This window comes from Orycteropus afer, unplaced genomic scaffold, assembly GCF_000298275.1.
Source record: "Orycteropus afer afer isolate SDZICR_OR568_19922 unplaced genomic scaffold, OryAfe1.0 scaffold00354, whole genome shotgun sequence".
Taxonomy (NCBI): Eukaryota; Metazoa; Chordata; class Mammalia; order Tubulidentata; family Orycteropodidae; genus Orycteropus; species Orycteropus afer.
The window spans coordinates 3,252,158-3,271,578 of record NW_006921941.1 but is presented as its reverse complement, the minus strand read 5'-3'; the positions used below and the strand labels follow the sequence as shown (position 1 = coordinate 3,271,578).

The window sequence follows — 19,421 nt, the reverse complement described above, 5'->3', positions numbered from 1 at the left end:
GACATGGCGAATGGGGAATGAAACTAAATGTACGCGTGACTTTGAATGTAAAACAAGCTCTTAAAATAAAAAAATAAAATAAAAAGAATAAGTGCATATTTCTCCCCAGAAACTGTTGAGGCCAGAAGACAAGAGAGTGACATATATAAAATACTGAATGAAAACAATTGCCAACCAAGAATTCTTTACCCAGCAATGATATCATTCAAAACTGAGGGAAAAATCAAGACATTCCCAAACAAACAGAAGCTCTGGGAATCTGCCACTACCAACCAGCTCTGAATGTATTACTCAAAGGAGTACTGGAAAGGCAAGAGCATTAAATAAATACTAGTATCTATACACAAGGAAAAAAATAAACAAAAACTAAGTGAGAGATATCTTAAAAAACTGTGTGGAAAATGATCCATGTGTGCTGCAGAAATATGTGTATCGTTCTGATTCTGGGTGGAGTGTTCTATATACATATATATATGTTTGATGCAATTGGCTTATGGTTTTATTTAAATTCTCAATGTGCTTAGTGATCTTTTAAATGTTCTGTCTATAACTGAAAGGGATGTGTTGAAGTCCTCTACTATTACTATGGAGTTGTCTATTCCTCCTTCCATATTACACAGGCAATCACAAGGTCCAAGTACATGATATTTCCAGGGAATAAATTCAATAATTAAATCCTGAAAACAATATAATATCAAGTTTGAAGAAATAAGTACAAAGTAAACTTACCAAACATGGCATCAGAATTGGAGGACAATTCATTAACAACCTGCAATATGCAGATGACACACCTTGCTTGCTAAAAGTGAAGACTTGAAGCACTTAGTGAGGAAGATCAGAGACTACTGCCTTTAGAATGGATTATGCCTCAACATAAAAAACACAAAAATCCTCACAATTGGGCCAATAAATAACATCACAATAAATGGAGAAAAGATTGAAGTTGTCAAGGATTTCATTTTACTTGAATCCACAATCAATGCCCAGAGATGCAGCAGTCAAGAAATCAAACAACGTATTCCATTGGGCAAATCTGGTTGTAAAAGACCCCATGAAAGTATTAAAGAGCAAAGATGTCCCTTTGAAGACTAAGATGTGCCTGACCCAAGCCTTGGTATTTTCAATAGACTCATATGCATGTGAGAGCTGGGCAATGAATAAGAAAGGCCACAGAAGAATTTATGCGTTTGAATTGTGGTGTTGGCAAAGAATAGTGAATATGCTATGGAATGCTAAAAGAATGAACAAATCTGCTTGAAGGAAGTACAGCTGAAATGCTTCTTAGAAACGAGAATAGCCAGACTTGGTTTCTTGTACTTTGGTCATGTTGTCAGAAAGGACCAGTCCCTGGAGAAGGATATCATGCTTGGTAAAGTAGAGGGTCAGCAAAAAAAGGGGAACACCTTCAACAAGATGGAATGACACTGTGCCAACAATAATGAGCTCAAGTATAGCAGAACCAAGCAGTGTTTCATTCTGTTGTACAGTGGGTAATTATGAGCCACCAACTCAATGGCACCTAATGACAATAACAAACTTACCAAATATTGGTTGTATATTGATGTTAGTAAGGAGCTCTTGTGGTGCAGTGCCTAAGGCATTTGACTGTTAACCAGAAGGCTGGCGGTTCAAATCCACCAGCCACTCCACAGAAGGAAGATGAGGCAATCAACTTCCATAAAGACTGCCTTGGATAATCAAAGGAGGTCACTATGAGTCGGAATCAACTCGATGGCAGTGGGTTTGGTTTGGTTCAGTTTACTGACGTTAATGGAGACACATCAACAGAATTGTGGGAGGGAGGAGCATATCAGGAATAGATTTATTATATTAAGGTTGTATGTTAACTGTTCATATGTTAAATGTTGTTTGCAATGTAAGTTGTATAATGTAACATATGTGGTAACCACTAAGAAATCACCAAGAAGAAAACATTAAGAAAAGAAGTAAGATAGCAAAAGGTTCATCACAAGAAAACAGCTAATTACAAACAAAATCTGAAAAAATAAGAATGAAAAATATATATATAAAACACTCAAAAAACAAATAGCAAAATGAGTGAGATAGATGTTTCATTTCAGTAATAACTTTGAATGTGAATGCACTTAAATGCAATTACCTTAATGTCTAAATGCCCTATGCAAAAGGCACAGAGTGTCACAATGGATAAAATTATGATCCATCCTTTTGCTGTCTACAAGAAAGACACTTTAGATATAAGGACACAAACTGAAAATAAAAGGACAGAGAAAAATATTCCATGCAACCAGTAAACAAGAGAAAGCAAGGGTGGTCATATTGATATCAGATAAAACAGGCTTTAAATCAAAATCTATTAAAAGAGATAAATAAGGACATTGCATAATAATAAAAGGGTCAAGAGATATAACAATTATAAATATATATGCACCTAACAGCAATGCACCAAAACACATGAAAGTAATACTGACTAATATGAAAGGAGAAATAGACAACGCCATAATAATAGTAGAGGATTTCAACACATCCCTTTCGATTATAGACAGAACATCTAAAAGAAGATCACTAAGTACATTGAGAATTTAAATAAAACCATAAGCCAATTGGATCAAGCAGATATATATATAGAACACTCCATCCAGCATCAGAACAATACACACATTTCTCCAGCACATATGGATCATTTTCTAGATTCGACCACATGCTAGGACACAAAAGAAGTCTCAACAAATTTTAAAAGATTGAAATCACACGAAGCATTTTCTCTGACCATAATGCTATGAAGCTAGAAATCAACAACAGGAAAAATAAGGGAAGAAAATAAATACCTGGAAACTAGGAAAAAAAAAAAAAACTGTTGGGCCATAGACAAAATCAAAAGTGAAATTACAAAATTCCTAGAACCAAATGAAAACAAAAACACAACATATCAAAACCTTTGGAACACAGCAAAAGCAATACACAGAGGGAAATTTATAGCAATAAATGTCTACATTTAAAAAAAGAAGAAAGATTAATTAACTTAAACCAAGATCATTAACTTAAACCAACAATTTAAACAAACAGGAAAGGAAGAGCAAAAAATGCCAAAAGCTACTAGAAAAAAAGGAAATAATAAAGATCAGGGCAGAAATAAATGAAATAGAAAAACAATGAAACAATCAACAAAACAAGAAGTTAATTCTTTGAAAGGATCAATAAAATAGATAAACTGTTTTATTAAAACAGTTAAACTGTTTAAAACAGATAAACTGTTAAAAATATACAAAACAGATAAACTGTTTTATTGATAACCACTAATAGTGACAAAAGAAAAAAAATCAGAAGAAGCAAATAACCAAATTAAGAAATAAAACTGGGACTTCCGGTAAGGTGGAGGGATAGGCAGACATGCAACACAGACCCTCTTCAACAAAGAAAAGAAAAACTAATTGACAGAGATGCAGAAGATAATCCTGGAGCCCAGAGCTTTGAAAGGAACTATGCAGAAGTGGATTAGGCACCAATTAGTGCAAAAACCTGAATGAAAACAGTGAGTACAGAGACAGTCGGAACTGCAAATGGTCAGCTACTCTGATGGGACTAACAGCCTAAATATTTCCAAGTGCTGTTGGGATCTGAGAATTGACGTAAAGATCAACCCTGGTCACCAAGGGCTGCAGGAACAACTGCGCTGGTGACCTATGACTAGGAAGGGAAACGGCAAGGAGGGAGAGGAACTGAGCTGCTGACTTTCCACTGTCTGGAAGGCACAGCCATTTGATTGTTTACATGCAGCAGCCATTTTGGATGTTTAAAGTGACCAAGGGAGCAGCCACTTTGAATCTTTACAAGTGGCAACCATTTTGAATTTTAAAGTGGATAGCATTCTCATTCAGATTCGGATTCCAGGGACCTAAGGTCAGCAGGGACATACAAGAGGCTGACAACAGAAAAGGAGACAGGTGGTGAGTATATAAGTGCTGTCAATTACCGAATAGAGGAGCACAGTACCCTGCTTGTGTAGATAATATACAAACAAAACAAAGAAAATGAAAATCTTGGGCACGTCAATCCAACATACAATCACCAATTAAATGTTGTTGTTGTTATGTACCATTGAGTCAGACCCAACTCATAGCGAACCCTCCTTGGGTTTCCAAGGCGGTATCACTACGGAAGTAGATTGTCCAACCAATTAAATATAAAAACAAAAACTTCACAATGCCTCGGAGACAAAAAAGCATCACAGTCCACACAAAGAAGTAAGATAAAGCAGGAGAAACAAAGGACCATGACACAGACCCAAAACACATCTTTAAGGAAGATGCAGCATTGGAACTCCCTGATAAGGAATTCAAAAGAATTATATTTAGGTATCTTCAATGAATTGAGAGACAGATCAAGGAAAACAGCGAGAAAACCCTAGAACAATTTCAAAAAACAATACAAGAACAAAATGACAAAATAAATGAAAAATTAGAAATGATACAAAACCTACACACAGAAATCCAGAAGATTAATACTAAATATTCAGAAATAGATAAGACATTGAATGGGCAAAGGACCAGAATTGAATCAATGGAAAACAGAATTAGGGAGATTGAAGGCAAATACCTGAACACTTCTTTGGAAAAGGATAAATCAGAAAAAAGATCAAAACAAAATGAAGAAAGCTGGTAGCATAGTGCCAAAGGTACTTGACTGCTAACCAGAAGGCTGGCAGTTCAAACCCACCAGCCACTCCTCAGAAGGAAGGTTGGGCAATCTACTTCCGTAGTGATACTGCCTCGAAAACCCAAGGAGGGGATGCTATGAGTCGGGTCCGACTCGACGGCATATAACAACAACAACAAGGTCCATGTGGGATACTATCAAAAGGAATAACCTACGTGTAATCGGAATTCCAGAACTGGAAGGGACAAATAAAACCACAGAGAAAATTGTCAAAGATTTGTTGGAAGAGAATTTTCCTGGTATGATGAAAGATGAGAATATATCCATTAAGGAAATCCAACAAACCCCAAACAGGATAGACTCCAAAAGAAAATCACCCAGACATATCATCATCAAACTTACCAAAACCAAAGACAAAGAAAGAATCATGAAAGCAGCATGAGAAAAAACAAAAAGTTACCTACAAGAGGCAACCAATAAGACTAAGCTCAATTTCTCGACAGAAACCATGCAGGCAAGAAGACAATGGGATGGTATATATAAAACCCTGAAAGAGAAAAATCTCCAACCAAGAATTAGGTATCCAGCAAAACTGTCCCTCAAATATGACAGTGAAATTAGGACATTTCCAGAGAAGCACAAATTAAGGGAATTTGTTAAAACCAGACCAACCTTACAAGAGAAGCTAAAGGGAGCCCTGTGGGCAGAGAAGCAACAACAGCCAACAACAACTGACCATTAACACACATGATGATATAACCCAGAAACCAACCCAGCTATGGAAGTATCCAAAGTAAATAAGCCTACAAGATTGTAAACAGGGAACCAGAGACAACAACCAACAAATGAGGACAACTACAAGCCAAAAAGAGGGAAAAAACTGTGTTGTTACAGAACTTCTAGATGGTAGGGAAGTCAAGACAACTACAAGACAGAAAGACTGTCCTAAACTTGGGAAGGAAACCATAAATCACAGGGTAACCTCAAAGAAAAATGATAAACCTTTGCATCAAAAAAGAGGATCAACATAAATATTCAACAAAAACTAAAACAATAGCAATGAAAGAAGTGATAACACAATTCATAAACAAAACGAGCTCAGCATAGAAAATTATATGGAACAAAGAAATCGACACCAAGGAAAAGCACATAACAAAAATGACAGCAACAAATTCATATTTGCTAATAATTACATATCTGTCAAGGGACTTATCTCTAAGATTTATAGCAGAAGGGTGGATGACCAAACTATGGTACATACATAATGGAATGCTATGCAGCACTGAAGAATAATGTAGAGTCTGCAAAACACCGCATAATTTGGAGGACATTATGCTGAGTGACATAAGTCAATCACAGAAGGACAAATATAGTATTAGTTTGTTGTTGTGGAGGGTCAAGGAAAGGTTTATATATGGAGGGAAACTTTCTTTGTTGGTTGCCAGGGATGGGAGGGGAGGGGAGGGGAGGGAACACTGCAAAAAAAAAAAAATGCATTGACCCATGTCACTTTGTTGTTGTTGTTGTTGTTGTTGTTGTTATGTGCCGTCAAATTGGCCCCAACTCATAGCGACCCCTCCTTGAGTTGCCAAGGCAGTATCACTATGGAAGTAGATTGCCCAACCTTCCTTCTGAGGAGTGGCTGGTGGGTTTGAACTGCCAGCCTTCTGGTTAGCAGTCAAGTGCCTTAGGCACTTGTTTTGTGTATTTCACTATACATAAATTATATTTCAATAAAATGCATTAAAAAAAAAGAAAGAAAATTGGTGACATTACAACTGATCCAAAAGACATAAAGTTAAAGCTCAAAAGTAGTAATTACGAAAAACTGTACTCCAACAAATTTGAAAACCTAGATGAGATGGTCACATTCCTAGAAACACACTACCTTCACAAACTGACACAAACAGAGGTGGAATATTTAAACAAACCCATTACAAAAGAAGAGATTAAAGAGGTCATCAAAAAATTACCAATTTAAAAAAAAAAAATAAGCCCAGGACCAGATGCCTACACTGGAGAATTCTATTGAACATTCAGAGAAGAGCTGACATCAACTCTCTCAATCTCTTAAAAAACACAGAAGAGAAAGAAACACTAATGAACTCTTTCTATGGAGTCAGAATAACCCTAATATATAAACCAAGCAAAGACATCACAAAAAAATAAATTATGAGCAATATGCCTTATGAATATAGATGCAAAAATTTTCAACAAAATTCTAGCCAATGGACTATCATATACCATGATCAAGTAGATTCATATCAGGATTTCAAGGGTGGTTCAACATTAGAAAATCAATCAACTTAATCTACCATATAAATAAAACAAAAGAATCATATGATAATATCAATTGATGAAAAAAGGGCATTTGATCAAATTCAACACCCTTTCTGATAAAAACTCTCAGCAAAATAGGAATAGAAGGGAAATTTCTCAACATGTTGTTGTTATGTTGTTGTAAGTCCATTCCAGCTCATAGTGACCCTATGTATAACAGAACAAAATACTGCCCAGTCCTAGGCCATCCTTACAATTATTGTCATGTTTGAGCCCATTGTTGCAGCCACATAATTACATAATTCTCAACATAATTAATGACATATGTGCAATATCAACAACCAACATTATACTTAATGGAGAAGGACTGAGAATCTTCCCTTTGAGAATGGGAACAAGACAAGGATACCCTTTATCACCACTCTTATTCAACATTATACTGGAAGTGCTAGCCAGAGCAATAAGACAAGAAAGAGAAATAAATGGTATCCAATTCAGGATGGAAGAAGTAAAACTACCTCTATTTGCAGATAACATGATCCTATTTCTAAAAAATCTTAAGGATTCCACCTGAAAACTGCTGGAACTAATATAAGAATTTAGCAGTGTCGTAGGGTAAAACATCAACACAAAAAATTAGTTGGGTTCCTCTACACTAACAAAGACTATGCCAAAAAAGAAATCAAGAAAACAGTATCATCTCCAATAGCCCCTAAGTTAATAAAATATCTAGGAATTAACCTAACTAGGGACATAGAAGACTTATTAAATGAAAATTATAAAACACTACTGCAAGAGATTGAGACTTACAAAAATGGAAAGACATCCCAGTGCTCCTATACTGAAAGACTTAACATAGGAAAACTGTCTGTTCTACCTAAAGCTATCTACAGATACAATGCAATCACAATACAAATCCTAGCAATATCGTTTACTTAAATCGAAAAATTAATGACCAACTGCATATGTAAAGAAACTCCAAATAGCCAAAGCAGTACTGAAGAAAAAGAATAAAGTAGGGGGTCTCACACTCCCAGTATCTATACAGCAACTGTAATCCAAACCGCTTGGTTTGGTTCTTCAATAGACATATAGATCAGTAAGACAGAATTGAGAATTCAAAATTAAACACAATCATTTATGGACTACTGATTTTCAACAAGGGTACAAAGTCCATTCAGTGAAGCAGAAACAATCTCTTTAATAAATGGTGTAGGCAAAACTAGAGGCATTTGACTGCTAACCAGAAAACTGGCAGTTCAAACCCACCAGCCACTCTTTGGAAGGTAGGTTGGGCAATCTACTTCCGCAGTGATCCTGCCTCAGAAACCCAAGGAGGGGTAGCTATGAGTCAGATCCAACTCGACAGCAGTGGATTTTTTTACCTGCAATCAAGTGAAACAGAACCCATACCCAAACATCATACACAAAAAACAACTCAAAACGGATCAAAGACCTAAATGTTAAACTTAAAATCATAAAATTCCTGGGAGAAAACTACAGGACCTGATCTTTTGTAAAAAATAGGAATAACAAACTTAACAACAAAAGAAGACAGATAGATGGTACCTCATAAAAACTGAAACCTTATGCTCATCAGAAAACTTTATTTAAAGTTTTTGTAAGGAGTAAAGAGACAACCTACAGACTGGGAAAAAATTTTTGAAAACAACTTATCCAATAAGAGTCTAATATCCACAGAATAATGCAAAACTCAACAAGAAAAAGACAACCCAATCACAAAATGGGCAAAGGACACAGACAGAACCTTCACCAAACAGGACATGCAAGGAGCCAACAAACAAATGAAAAGATGTTCATGATCATTACCCATTCCCACTGCCATCAAGTCAATTCCGACTCATAGTGCCCCAACTGGGTTTCCAAGGCTATAAATCTTTATAGACGTAGATTGCCTCATCTTCCTCCCACAGAGCAGCTGGTGGACTCAAACTGCCAACCTTGTGGTTAGCAGCCAAATGGCTTACCTACTACACCACCAGAGTGCCTTCATTACCCATTAAAACCAAACTCACTGCCATCAAGTCGTTTCTGACTCATAGCGACCCCCATTGGGTTTCTAAGGTTGTAAATCTTTACGGAAGTAGATCTCCCTGTCTTCCTTCCACAGAGTGGCTGGTGGGTTTACATACTGACCTTATGTTTGGCAGTCAAGTGCTTTATCTACTATGCCACCAGAGCTCCTTCATTACCCATTAAAGAGATGCAAATCAAAACTATAATGAGATATCATCTTACCTCTGCTAAAATAACATTGATTTAAAAAAAAAAAAGATAATTTGGCGAGGATGTGGAGAGACTGGAACCCTTATCTACCGCTACTGAGAATGTGAAATAGTACAACTACTATGGAAAATGGAATAATGAATAAGGAAGACAGAAGAAGAGTTGATGCTTTTGAGCTGTGGTGCTAGCAAAGAATGCTGAAAGTACCATGGATTGCTAAAAGAACTAACAGATCTGTCCTGGAGGAAGTGCACCTAAAATGCTCCTTGAAAGCAAGGATGGCCAGGCTTCATCTCACCTACTTTGGTCATGTTGTCAGAAGGGACCACTGCCTAGAGAAGGATGTCATGCTTGGTAAGGTGAAGGGTCGACGAAAGAGGGGAAGGCCTTCAACGAGATGGATTGACATGGTGGCTGTGATGATGGGCTCAAGTATAACAAGGATCATGGAGCTGGCGCGGGATCAGGCAGTATTTCATTCTGCTGTGCATGGGGTCGCTATGAGTTGGAAACGACTCGATGGCACCTAACAACAACAACATGGAAAATGGCATGGCACTCTCTCAAAAATTAGAAATAGAATTACTCTATGATTCAGCAATTCCACTCCTAGGTTTATACTCTACTAAAAACCCACTGCCATTGAGTTGATTCCACTTCATAATAACCCCACTGGGTTTCAAGGCTGTAAATCTTCATAGAAATAGATTGCCTCATCTTCCTCCCACGGAGCAGCTAGTGGTTTAGAGCCACCAACCTTCTGGTCGGCAGCCAAATGTCTTACCCACTACACTACCCTAGAGACCTACAAATAATGACACAAACAAACATATGAATACCTATGTTCACTGGTGCTTTATTCAAAATAGCAAATAAATGGAAACAACTAAAGTCCCCATTGACAGATTAATGGGTAAGAAAATTGTGGTACATGCACACAATAGAACCACAAAAGAACAATGATGAGTCCCTAAAACATATTATAGCATGGATGGACCTGGAGGGCATAATTTAAATAAGTTAAGCATATAAAGGCAAATATTGTATGATCCCTCTTTTATAAGAAGACAAGAATAGATAAATATAGAGATCAATGTTCACTGGTGGTTACGGGGGGGGGCAGCAGAAGTACGCTTTAGACTGTACAGACATGTTATTTTTGATGATGGGAAAAGTGGTACTGAATGTGGATGTAGTGAGCACAGTACAACCAATGTAAAAATGAGTGTTTGAGCACACATGGATGGGTATAGGCAAAGTGGTAAACGAGTAGGTACAGTTGTGCATGTAGGTGAGAAGAGACAGAATCTATAAGTACATGTAAACACAAATATGTGGGTGCAGGCACACATATTCATTGAAGACACAAATACAGATACTCCTCAGAAATAAGCAAACATCTTCTAAGATTTGTTTTCTGGGTTTGAAGGCTTAGAACCATCATCTCCTGGGACAATTCAGTCAGTTGGAATGACATAGTTCACAAAAGTCTTTGCTACTGGCCATCTAAGATACAACTATGGGTCTGAACTCACCAGAAGCAAAACAGTAAGAAGGTAACCAAAAGTTCAGAGAGGGAACAAGTCTATACGAATCACAACCTCATCTACCCTAATTGGTGCCCAGCTACCACCTCTGACCATTCTAACAGGGGTCACAATAGTTAGTCCCAGATAGAATGGGAAAAAAAATATGGAGAACTCAAATTCTCAAAAAAAAAAAGTCAAACTGAAACAGTAGAAAACAGAGGACTGACTCCCTGAGCATATCACCCTGATACACTCTTTAAACCTTGAACCGAGCCTATCCCGAGATCACCTTCTACTGAAATAGCAAAATGGCATACAAAATAAAGGACTTTACCCGTGAGACCAGCATCCTACTTAAAAATAATCAGTATGAGACCAAAAGGTCAACATTAACTCAAAAGTAAAGAGGAGAAGAAAAAGGGACTGAAAAACTAGAGTACTGGAAAGGGAACAAACAGAACACAAAGACAATGTTGACACTTTGTGAAAAATGTAACTAATGTCACTGAACAATCTGTGTGGAAATTATCAAGTGGGAACCTAACTTACAGTATAAACTTTCACCAAAAACTCCATAAAATATTACTTAAAACAAAAAAGAAGATAATTCTAGTTGAAAGATGATTTATACAGTCCGAGCAAGAGAAAGGGACCTGAATTACATTAGGAATAGAGACTGGATTTGAGAGCTATTTCTGAGGTGGAATAAATGAACAAGTTTTGAAAATCAATCAAATATGAGATGTGAAAAAATAAAGTAAAAATTGTTAGGGTTTCTAACTGGTAAGACTGAGTAGATAGATGATGATATTACTAACCAAGTCAAGAAATAACAGAAGGTCCATAAAGGCAGTGGTAGAAGAGGAAGTAAGTTCAGTAGTTGGACATGCTAAGGTTGAAGTGCTTTCAGAACATCTGGTCAGAGACAATTAAACAGAAGGGCCTAGGAAACAGGGCCAGAGCCAGTCATTTGGGAGTCATTATACACAATGCTTTAAGTCATAACATGAAGGTGATAGAGAGAAAGGTGAAGGGAGAGAGAGCCCTAAGGAACATCACCACATACAGGGAGGAGCTACTGAAGGCAACTAAGATCAAGTCAGAAAGGTTGAAGAAGCAAGAAAAGCTGGGGCTCTGGAAGACGATCCCTGGAAATCCTAGCAAGAACCAAGATGGGGCTCATGTACATTTGGAGAAAGCAGGAGAGGGTTGAGCTACTTAGAGGGAAGCAGGATCACCTTGGAATCACAGATGCTCGAGAGAAGCTGCACATCTCAAGCACTAGAAAGAAAACTAGCAATTAAAAAAACAGAAACCTCTAGGCATAGCAAAACAGTCAGGAGCCCTCAGGGGCAACGGTGCACAGCTGAAAACCCCCTTTGAGGTTCCAAATATTCTGCTACACTGTCTATATAATAAAACACCCCTGGAAGTGCAGTTGTTTGGCAAGTTATTGCTGAGTGGGTGAAGTCAGTAAACACAAATACACATTTGGCAAAGGATGGAGAGTGATACCCACAGTGCTGAGAAGCTACTCAACAGTGTTAACCATGTTTGTCTCTGACTAGTGGAATTACAAGTGATTTTTATTTTCTCCCCTATACGTTTTTGTATTCACTGAATGTTTTTTGTAATTAGCATCTTTTACTCTTATAATCCAAAAAATTAAGGTATTTTTGTTTTGGAAATACAAACAACAAAAAAAAATCCAAAGGATTAAAAACCACAAAAGATGAAGAACTATAATCAATGAAAAATCATAATTAAAATTATGAAAATAGATCCCTCCTTGCCCAGACGTAAAGCCTGAGAACACTGCCTTCCCAAGTGTGTTGCTGTGTGCCAGTGAGTCAATTCCAACTCACAGTGACCTCACATGACAGGGTAGAACTGCCCCATAGAGCTTTCTAGGCTGTAATCTTTAGATGAGGAGATTGCCAGGTCTTTCTCTCACAGAGCTGCTGAATGGGTTTTAACCATCAACATTTCAACTACAGCTGAGCACTTAACCATTGTGCCACCCGGACTCCTTCCAAATGTGTTAGCAACCCCAAACTGACCAGCTAAGGCATGTGTCATAGCAGTGAATAGTTCACACAGCTCTGGGATGCTCTGGTATCAAAATAAGAAAAGTATTCACTTTTAAAGGTTCATAATAAGTTCATTAGTTTTAAGAAGATTTCAAATATTCCCTGGCCTTTTTCCTCCACTCCCTTCTCATGGTCAGATGTCTTTTGAAAAGACAGCTCCTACTTTCATTTCCTTGTCTAAGGATTGGGACAACTGGATACTTTTTTATATTAACAGCCTCTTAAGTAACCTAATTAGATGGATAGAGATGCAGTGTTTACTATACCTTTTCCTCTGTTGGCCATGCAGGACTTCCAGAATGGTCTTGTTTCAGTGTGTGAATGCTAGTCTTGGGTCAGACATGTACAGATTTACGAGGTAAACTGGGCTCCAAAATGCTGGGGGCACCCAGTACAACTGGACATATGCAGTGCTACCTGGCAAATTCAGTAATCACAAAATGAAATGAGGCCAAAAAGAGAAGAAAACAGCACAGGATAGGTTGCTAAAGAGAAACAGCAAAAGTTCCCTCTTTCCCTGCTCTTTTTCATAAAAGTCTATTTATTACAGCAGGTAGGAAGGACCAAACATAACTGCCGCCTCTAGCTTGGGTGCCTGGGTGGACAATGGAACTATTCACTCAAGATAGGAAGCACTGGCAGAGAAGCAGGTCTGAGGAGGTAAGTGAAGATGATGAACTCTCTGGGTCATGCTGGTTTTGAGATACTGGTGGAACATCCAAATGGAGATGTCTGGAAGGCAGATGGATTTACGAGGTAGCTGGTTTACAGATCCATACAGCTGGGAGGGCAATACAGAATTGGGAGGTCAAAGAATACAGGTCCACTTGCGATCTCTAGGGTAAGTGCATAAAATGAGAAGAGAAGAGGATCTTGAGTGGAAGCCTACATAACCCCAACATCTAAAGGATGAGCAGAAGAAAAAAGGCTGAAAAAGAGACTGAGATGGAGTTGTCAATGTTCTTCTGGCTAATAAGAGTTATTATCAAAACAGTCACCGTTTTCTAAACTTGAACAGTGCAAATGAGACACTGAGAAGATGTTGTTAATTTTATTTAAGTGCATCATATTTGAAGACAAGATTTCTGAAGCTTTTCCCAAAGGTAATACAAGTACCAATAAATATATGAAAAGTTCAATCTCGCTAAGAGAAATGCTAAGCGAAACACAAACTTTGGAGGAGGTCACTGTTTGCTTGTATAGTTAACTATATTGCTTGAGATTGACAGGGAAGCAATGAAACAAGCCTTTTCCTGCATTGCTGGTGGGACTGACTGAAGGGTAATGTGGTCAAATCCATCAAGCTCCATAAAATCTTTATACCCTTTGACCTAGAAATTCCAAGTCAGTTGAGTCCCAGCCAATTTTCTGAAGACTCTCATGCAATTAATTCAACTTATATAAAAGATTTACATAAAAATGTATATAAAAGGATTTCCCCTGCAGCATTATTTATAAACAAGTTATAAAAATTTGAATGTATATTTATATGGGAATAAATTGTGCTACATCCACTTAATTGAACAGTATGCAATTATAAAAAATCGTATTTTAAATAATTAAACCATTTCTATAAGAGAAAATGCTCGCCACACCTTAAGTGAAATGTGCATGACAATTCCAACCTATTATAAACACACAAACACACACATACATATACACAAAGTAGAAGAAAATACTGCAAATAAATAATACTGGCTATCTGATGATGATAGGATTAATTAAATTTTCACTTTTTCCTGTATACATTTCTATATTTCCTCAATTTTCTACAATGCATATTGTAATTTTTATAATTCAAAATAAATAAATATTCCCACTATTATATCCTAATAATATATTCTTCATAAAAGTTCTTTTTATGTCAGACTATATCTATTATCTTTAAGAAATATTTCACAGAGCTTAACTTGGAATTTGGGTTCTAGCTTGTACATAATGTTGCCATTATTTTGTATACTGCTGTTTTCAAAACAGGGGCAGCAGGGAATAATGGTTAAACAAGGAAAGCCCCAGCTAAATACTGGCACTTATGTCAGACCAAGAAAAATTTTAAATTGTAGTCCAGTAAAGTAAGAACTTCAGAAGAAAATCTGTATTTGGTATTGACTGATTTGGATCTGGAACAGCAAGAGATACGGAGGTTCGGACTGTCGTAAACCAACCCTTCTAAACATTACATTGTAAATTCCGATCACTTCTATCAATTATCAGCTGAAAGGCAACTCTGAACTTAATTATCTTGGAGGGGAAAAAAAGTGCTTAAAACCTTTTCAAAATGTTCTCCTCATTTTGTAATATAATTTTATTTGTGAAATTTGTTTTTAAACTACATCCTAACATGCATGTGCTTGCTGAATGAAACAGAGAAATTACTCACAGATGGTCACGTGGGCTTAAAGATTACAACTTTACACAAAGAACGTATGTTGAGTGATTATCTTAGAATGTTGTAAGTGACAAGTCATTTTTATTGATTAACAATTTTTATAGACTCAAAAGACCTTCACAACCACTAACACTGAGAAATCTGTCTTAAGGATCCCAATGACTGGCTGAGTTTTGCAAAATACACTTGATAAAAAGCCAAGAAAAATAAACTATTGACTAAACTGTTTTATTCAACATGTATGAGTATATACGAGTACATATATAAGGTCTCATCAATTTCAATAGATGATAAAAATGACAACCCAAATATTATATTTACTGGATACGCACTCTATGCTCATTTTCAAAGACTTTTATGTTGTTTTATTATTTCTCAGAAAAGGTTATTCATTGAACTTCTGACTAAAGAATGGTTTAATATTTTTTTCTATAACCAAACCAAACCCACTACCATAGAGTCAGATCCGACTCATAGCGACCCTTCCTTGGGTTTCCGAGGCAGTATCACTTCAGAAGTAGATTGCCCAACCTTCTTTCTGAGGAGTGGCTGGTGGGTTTGAACCACCAGCCTTCTGATTAAGCAGTCACATGCCTTAGACACTACTCCACTTTTTCTATAGAGACCGTTTTATCATTAAACAGGACAGAAACAAAACAAAGATAATTATCCAGGATGAGGGAAACCATGAGGATGTACACAGTACAAGAAACCAAATGGAATCCCTGGTTTAATTTTTATAGCTTTTAAAACTTTTCCTATAAATAAGGTCACACATGAGAAAAAAACTTAATTGTTAGATCCTATGTCCCAATTTTTCATTGCTGCATTTTGTTCCTAAAATACTGTCAACAAGTACAATTTTATGATAAAGGAAGAACATAAGTCAGTGAAGAAAGAAAAAGGTATGATGAATAATGCCAAGTCACTGATTAGCTGCTTGGGAAATTTTCATTTAGATCCCAATCCATGCAATTCAACAAAGTTCCAAATAGATCAAAGAGTTAAATACTTGGGGGGAAAAATTGTAAGAAGAAAATTTTTATCTGCTCTCTAAATGAGGAAGGGTTGGGTTTCAAAAGAAATAATCAAAAGGAAAAGATACGTAGGTTGGAACACTAATATGCTATCACTGATAATCTCTCCAAGAATATGAGCAGGGAATTTACCAAAAAAGAAATAAAAATAAGTACTAAAACATGAAAAATGTTCAACTTCACTAACATTCAAAGAAATACAAAACAAGGTGCCATTTTAGTCTCCCATGAGCAAGCTTTGTTTTTTGTGCTTTTTTGATGGGGAGCAGGATTTATTTCTGAGATTGAAGGCTGACCATTACAACCACCGAGAGGGAACCAAAGGGTGAATTTGATTTAAGGTCTGACCACCCTTGCAGTATTTTTTCCTCTCTATGCCTGAATGGGAGCTCTGGTAGCATAGTGCCTAAGGCACTAGACTGCTAATCAGAGGGCTGGTGGTTCAAACCCACCAGCCACTTCTCAGAAGGAAGATGGGGCAATCTATTTCCATAGTGATCCTGCCTCGGAAACCCAAGGAGGGGTTGGGTTCGACTCAACGGCACATAACAACAACAACTATCCCTGCATGAACTCTTTCCACATTTTTCTATATTTTGTGCCAGCATGGCAGCAACCCTCAAGACAACATGTTATGGAAAGCAGAAGTCAACAGCTTTCCATGTTAGGCTGACTTGAGATCAAATACCCACCCGGCTCTTTCTGAACTCTGTGAGCTTGCTGGTGGGTGCCAAAGAGTCAAGTCTGACTCATAGCAACCCCATGGGACAGAGTAGAAAATCCCATAGGATTTTCTAGGCTCTCGTCCTATGGGAGCAGATCTCTAGGTCTTTCTTCCGCAGAGCCACTGGGCAAGCTGAACCGCCAGCCTTTCCGTTAGCAGCCGAGTGCTCAACCATTGTGCCACCAGGGCTCCCTTTTTTTTTTTCTTTTTGAGCAAAGATTTTTTAAATGACAATAAATTTTGATGAAATTTATGTATGGGGAAAAAGCATTCTCATTCACTGTCAGTTTAGGGTGTAAATTAGTACACCCTTTCTAAAAACCCAATTAGCAACATATAATGAGCTGTAAAAAGTTCATACCCTTTGATATAGTAACCCATTTCCAGGAAACTTAAGGAGACAATTTAAAATAAGAACAGAAACTGCACAAAATTTTCATTGCTGCATTTTGGATAAAAGCAAACAATCTGTAACAAACTAAATAAACTTGGAAATAAAATAAATTTAAATAAACAATTTGGAATTGTTTAGATAAATTATAGTATACATATTACAGGATGAGTGTCATAATTTCATTAAAAACTGTTTACAAGTAATCTTTCAATTATACAGAAAATGCTTATGATATAAAGTTACATGAAAAACTACAAAATTATATCCATATAGCATGACATTTAAAAGTTTTTACACACACACACACACACACACAAATTTTCCCTTAGCCTATTAGTTTTATACCGTCACGAGAAAATGGCTGGATTTTCACTGAATTGGGAGGCTATGTATGAGGTAGTCTAACTTAAAATATGGGCTATGGGCACACAAACTCATTTTATGACTGACAAAGAACTAGCCAGTCATCCTCCAGAAGAGGTTTATGCATAATCTGTGACAAAAATGTTCCACACTTAAGCAACTGTATATATGTGTTTGAAAATAACAGCAGGGATTTATTTAATAATCTACCCCTGAGCAACAAAAAACTGGCCAGCAAAATATAAGTGCATGAGTGTATGTGTGTGCACACATACATGTAAAAAGGCTAGAAGAAAGTATACTAAAATATTTTTAGCAGTGGTTTACTCAGTAGAGATACTCTAGAACTGTGTTAAAATGATAAACACTAGATACATGTAGCTATTCACAGCAAGATTAAAAAGAATTAAAATTAAAAATTCCTTTCTTCAGTCTCATTGGTCACATTTCATTGGTCACATGTAGCTAGCTAGTAGCTATGGCACTGGATAATACAGACATAAAACATTTCCATTGTTGGACAAAGTTCATTTGGATAGTGTTGTTGTAGATGTTCATGTTCTTCTTTATACTTTTGCCAAATATATTACAATATGCACTGTAGTAGATTTCTCTTGTAAACAGAAAAAATAAACACTGTAAGAATACAAAATGAGGTTAACAAAGGAAATATTTCTACTAGGTGTGTGAGAGGACAAATTGTCTAGAGAGTCTTGGGGAAATAACACTCCATAGGGAAAAGCAGGAGTTCACAGGCACACTGGGGAGAATAGAAAAGGCTAGTGAGAGACATGGGAATAATAGACACACTGAGGAAAGAAAGGACACAGATATTCCAACAGCAAGGTGGGGATGGAGGCAATTATAGCAAGAAGTCATGGGTTCTCGTCTCCCCCCACTCACCAGCCATTACAGCTGCTGATCGCTGAGCTGGCTCAAAAGGACATTTCCCTCGGCCACTCTCAAGTCTTTCAACCTGCTGGAAACTGGAAACATCCTAAGACCAGAGGGGTGCAATTGGTTTAGGGGTCACAGGGAAGGTTCATGGTGAGAATTACAAAGATGGTCAGATGAAAGAAAAGCCCGATTCCCCATTCATCTCCCATTCCCCCACTACCACTCCCATATTCCCAGTCTACTATATCTGACCCCACACACACACCCATTCCTGCATTTCCCATCTCTGCCACCCCTCTTTTCATCAATTCTCTTCCTCTGATTCCACTAGACCCAAAACCCACACATCCTAACAAAAGAACACCTAGAAAGGCCTTATAAGACTCAGAGGCAGACAGGTAGATCTTTCTCCTGAAACACTAGAGAATTGTGGGTTTTGCAACTAGCTGGAGAAAGTGTGACAAGGAAGACCAGGGAAAGAACCAGGCCTCCAAAGGGCTTGGCCCTTGGGAAGGGTAAAGAGTAGTGCAGCAGTGTAGTCTGAAGTCTAGGAACCTGAATAATGAGAGGCCATCCCCCACTACTCCTACCCCAAGGGTGAGAGACAGGGCCAGAGTCAAGCACACATCCCAGGAAAAGAGGGAATCTGCAAAGGCAGTGAAGAATGACCTAAGGCTCAGGTCAGAATGTGAAGTTTTGATAGGTAAGGGCTTCTTCATCCAGGGTGACCTGAGTACAAAGCAAGGGGTATAAGAGTTCCACCAAAGCCATCCAGAAATTGCACAAGCCTAGCATCCAGCACTAAGAAAGCCTTCAAGATAACACCTAAAAATGGG

The 19,421-nt window shown here is 37.4% G+C and overlaps 1 protein-coding gene across 1 annotated transcript in view; it reads right to left on the bottom strand.

Annotated features, from left to right (window-relative positions):
- SEMA4F (ssemaphorin 4F) overlaps positions 1–19,421 on the bottom strand; it is a 44,747-nt gene that overhangs the window by 15,355 nt on the left and 9,971 nt on the right. Inside the window, exon 5 of the mRNA XM_007952661.2 lies at positions 18,592–18,685. Within this exon, the coding sequence (XP_007950852.1) occupies positions 18,592–18,685 (94 nt within the window). The remainder of the gene's footprint in view (positions 1–18,591; positions 18,686–19,421) is intronic.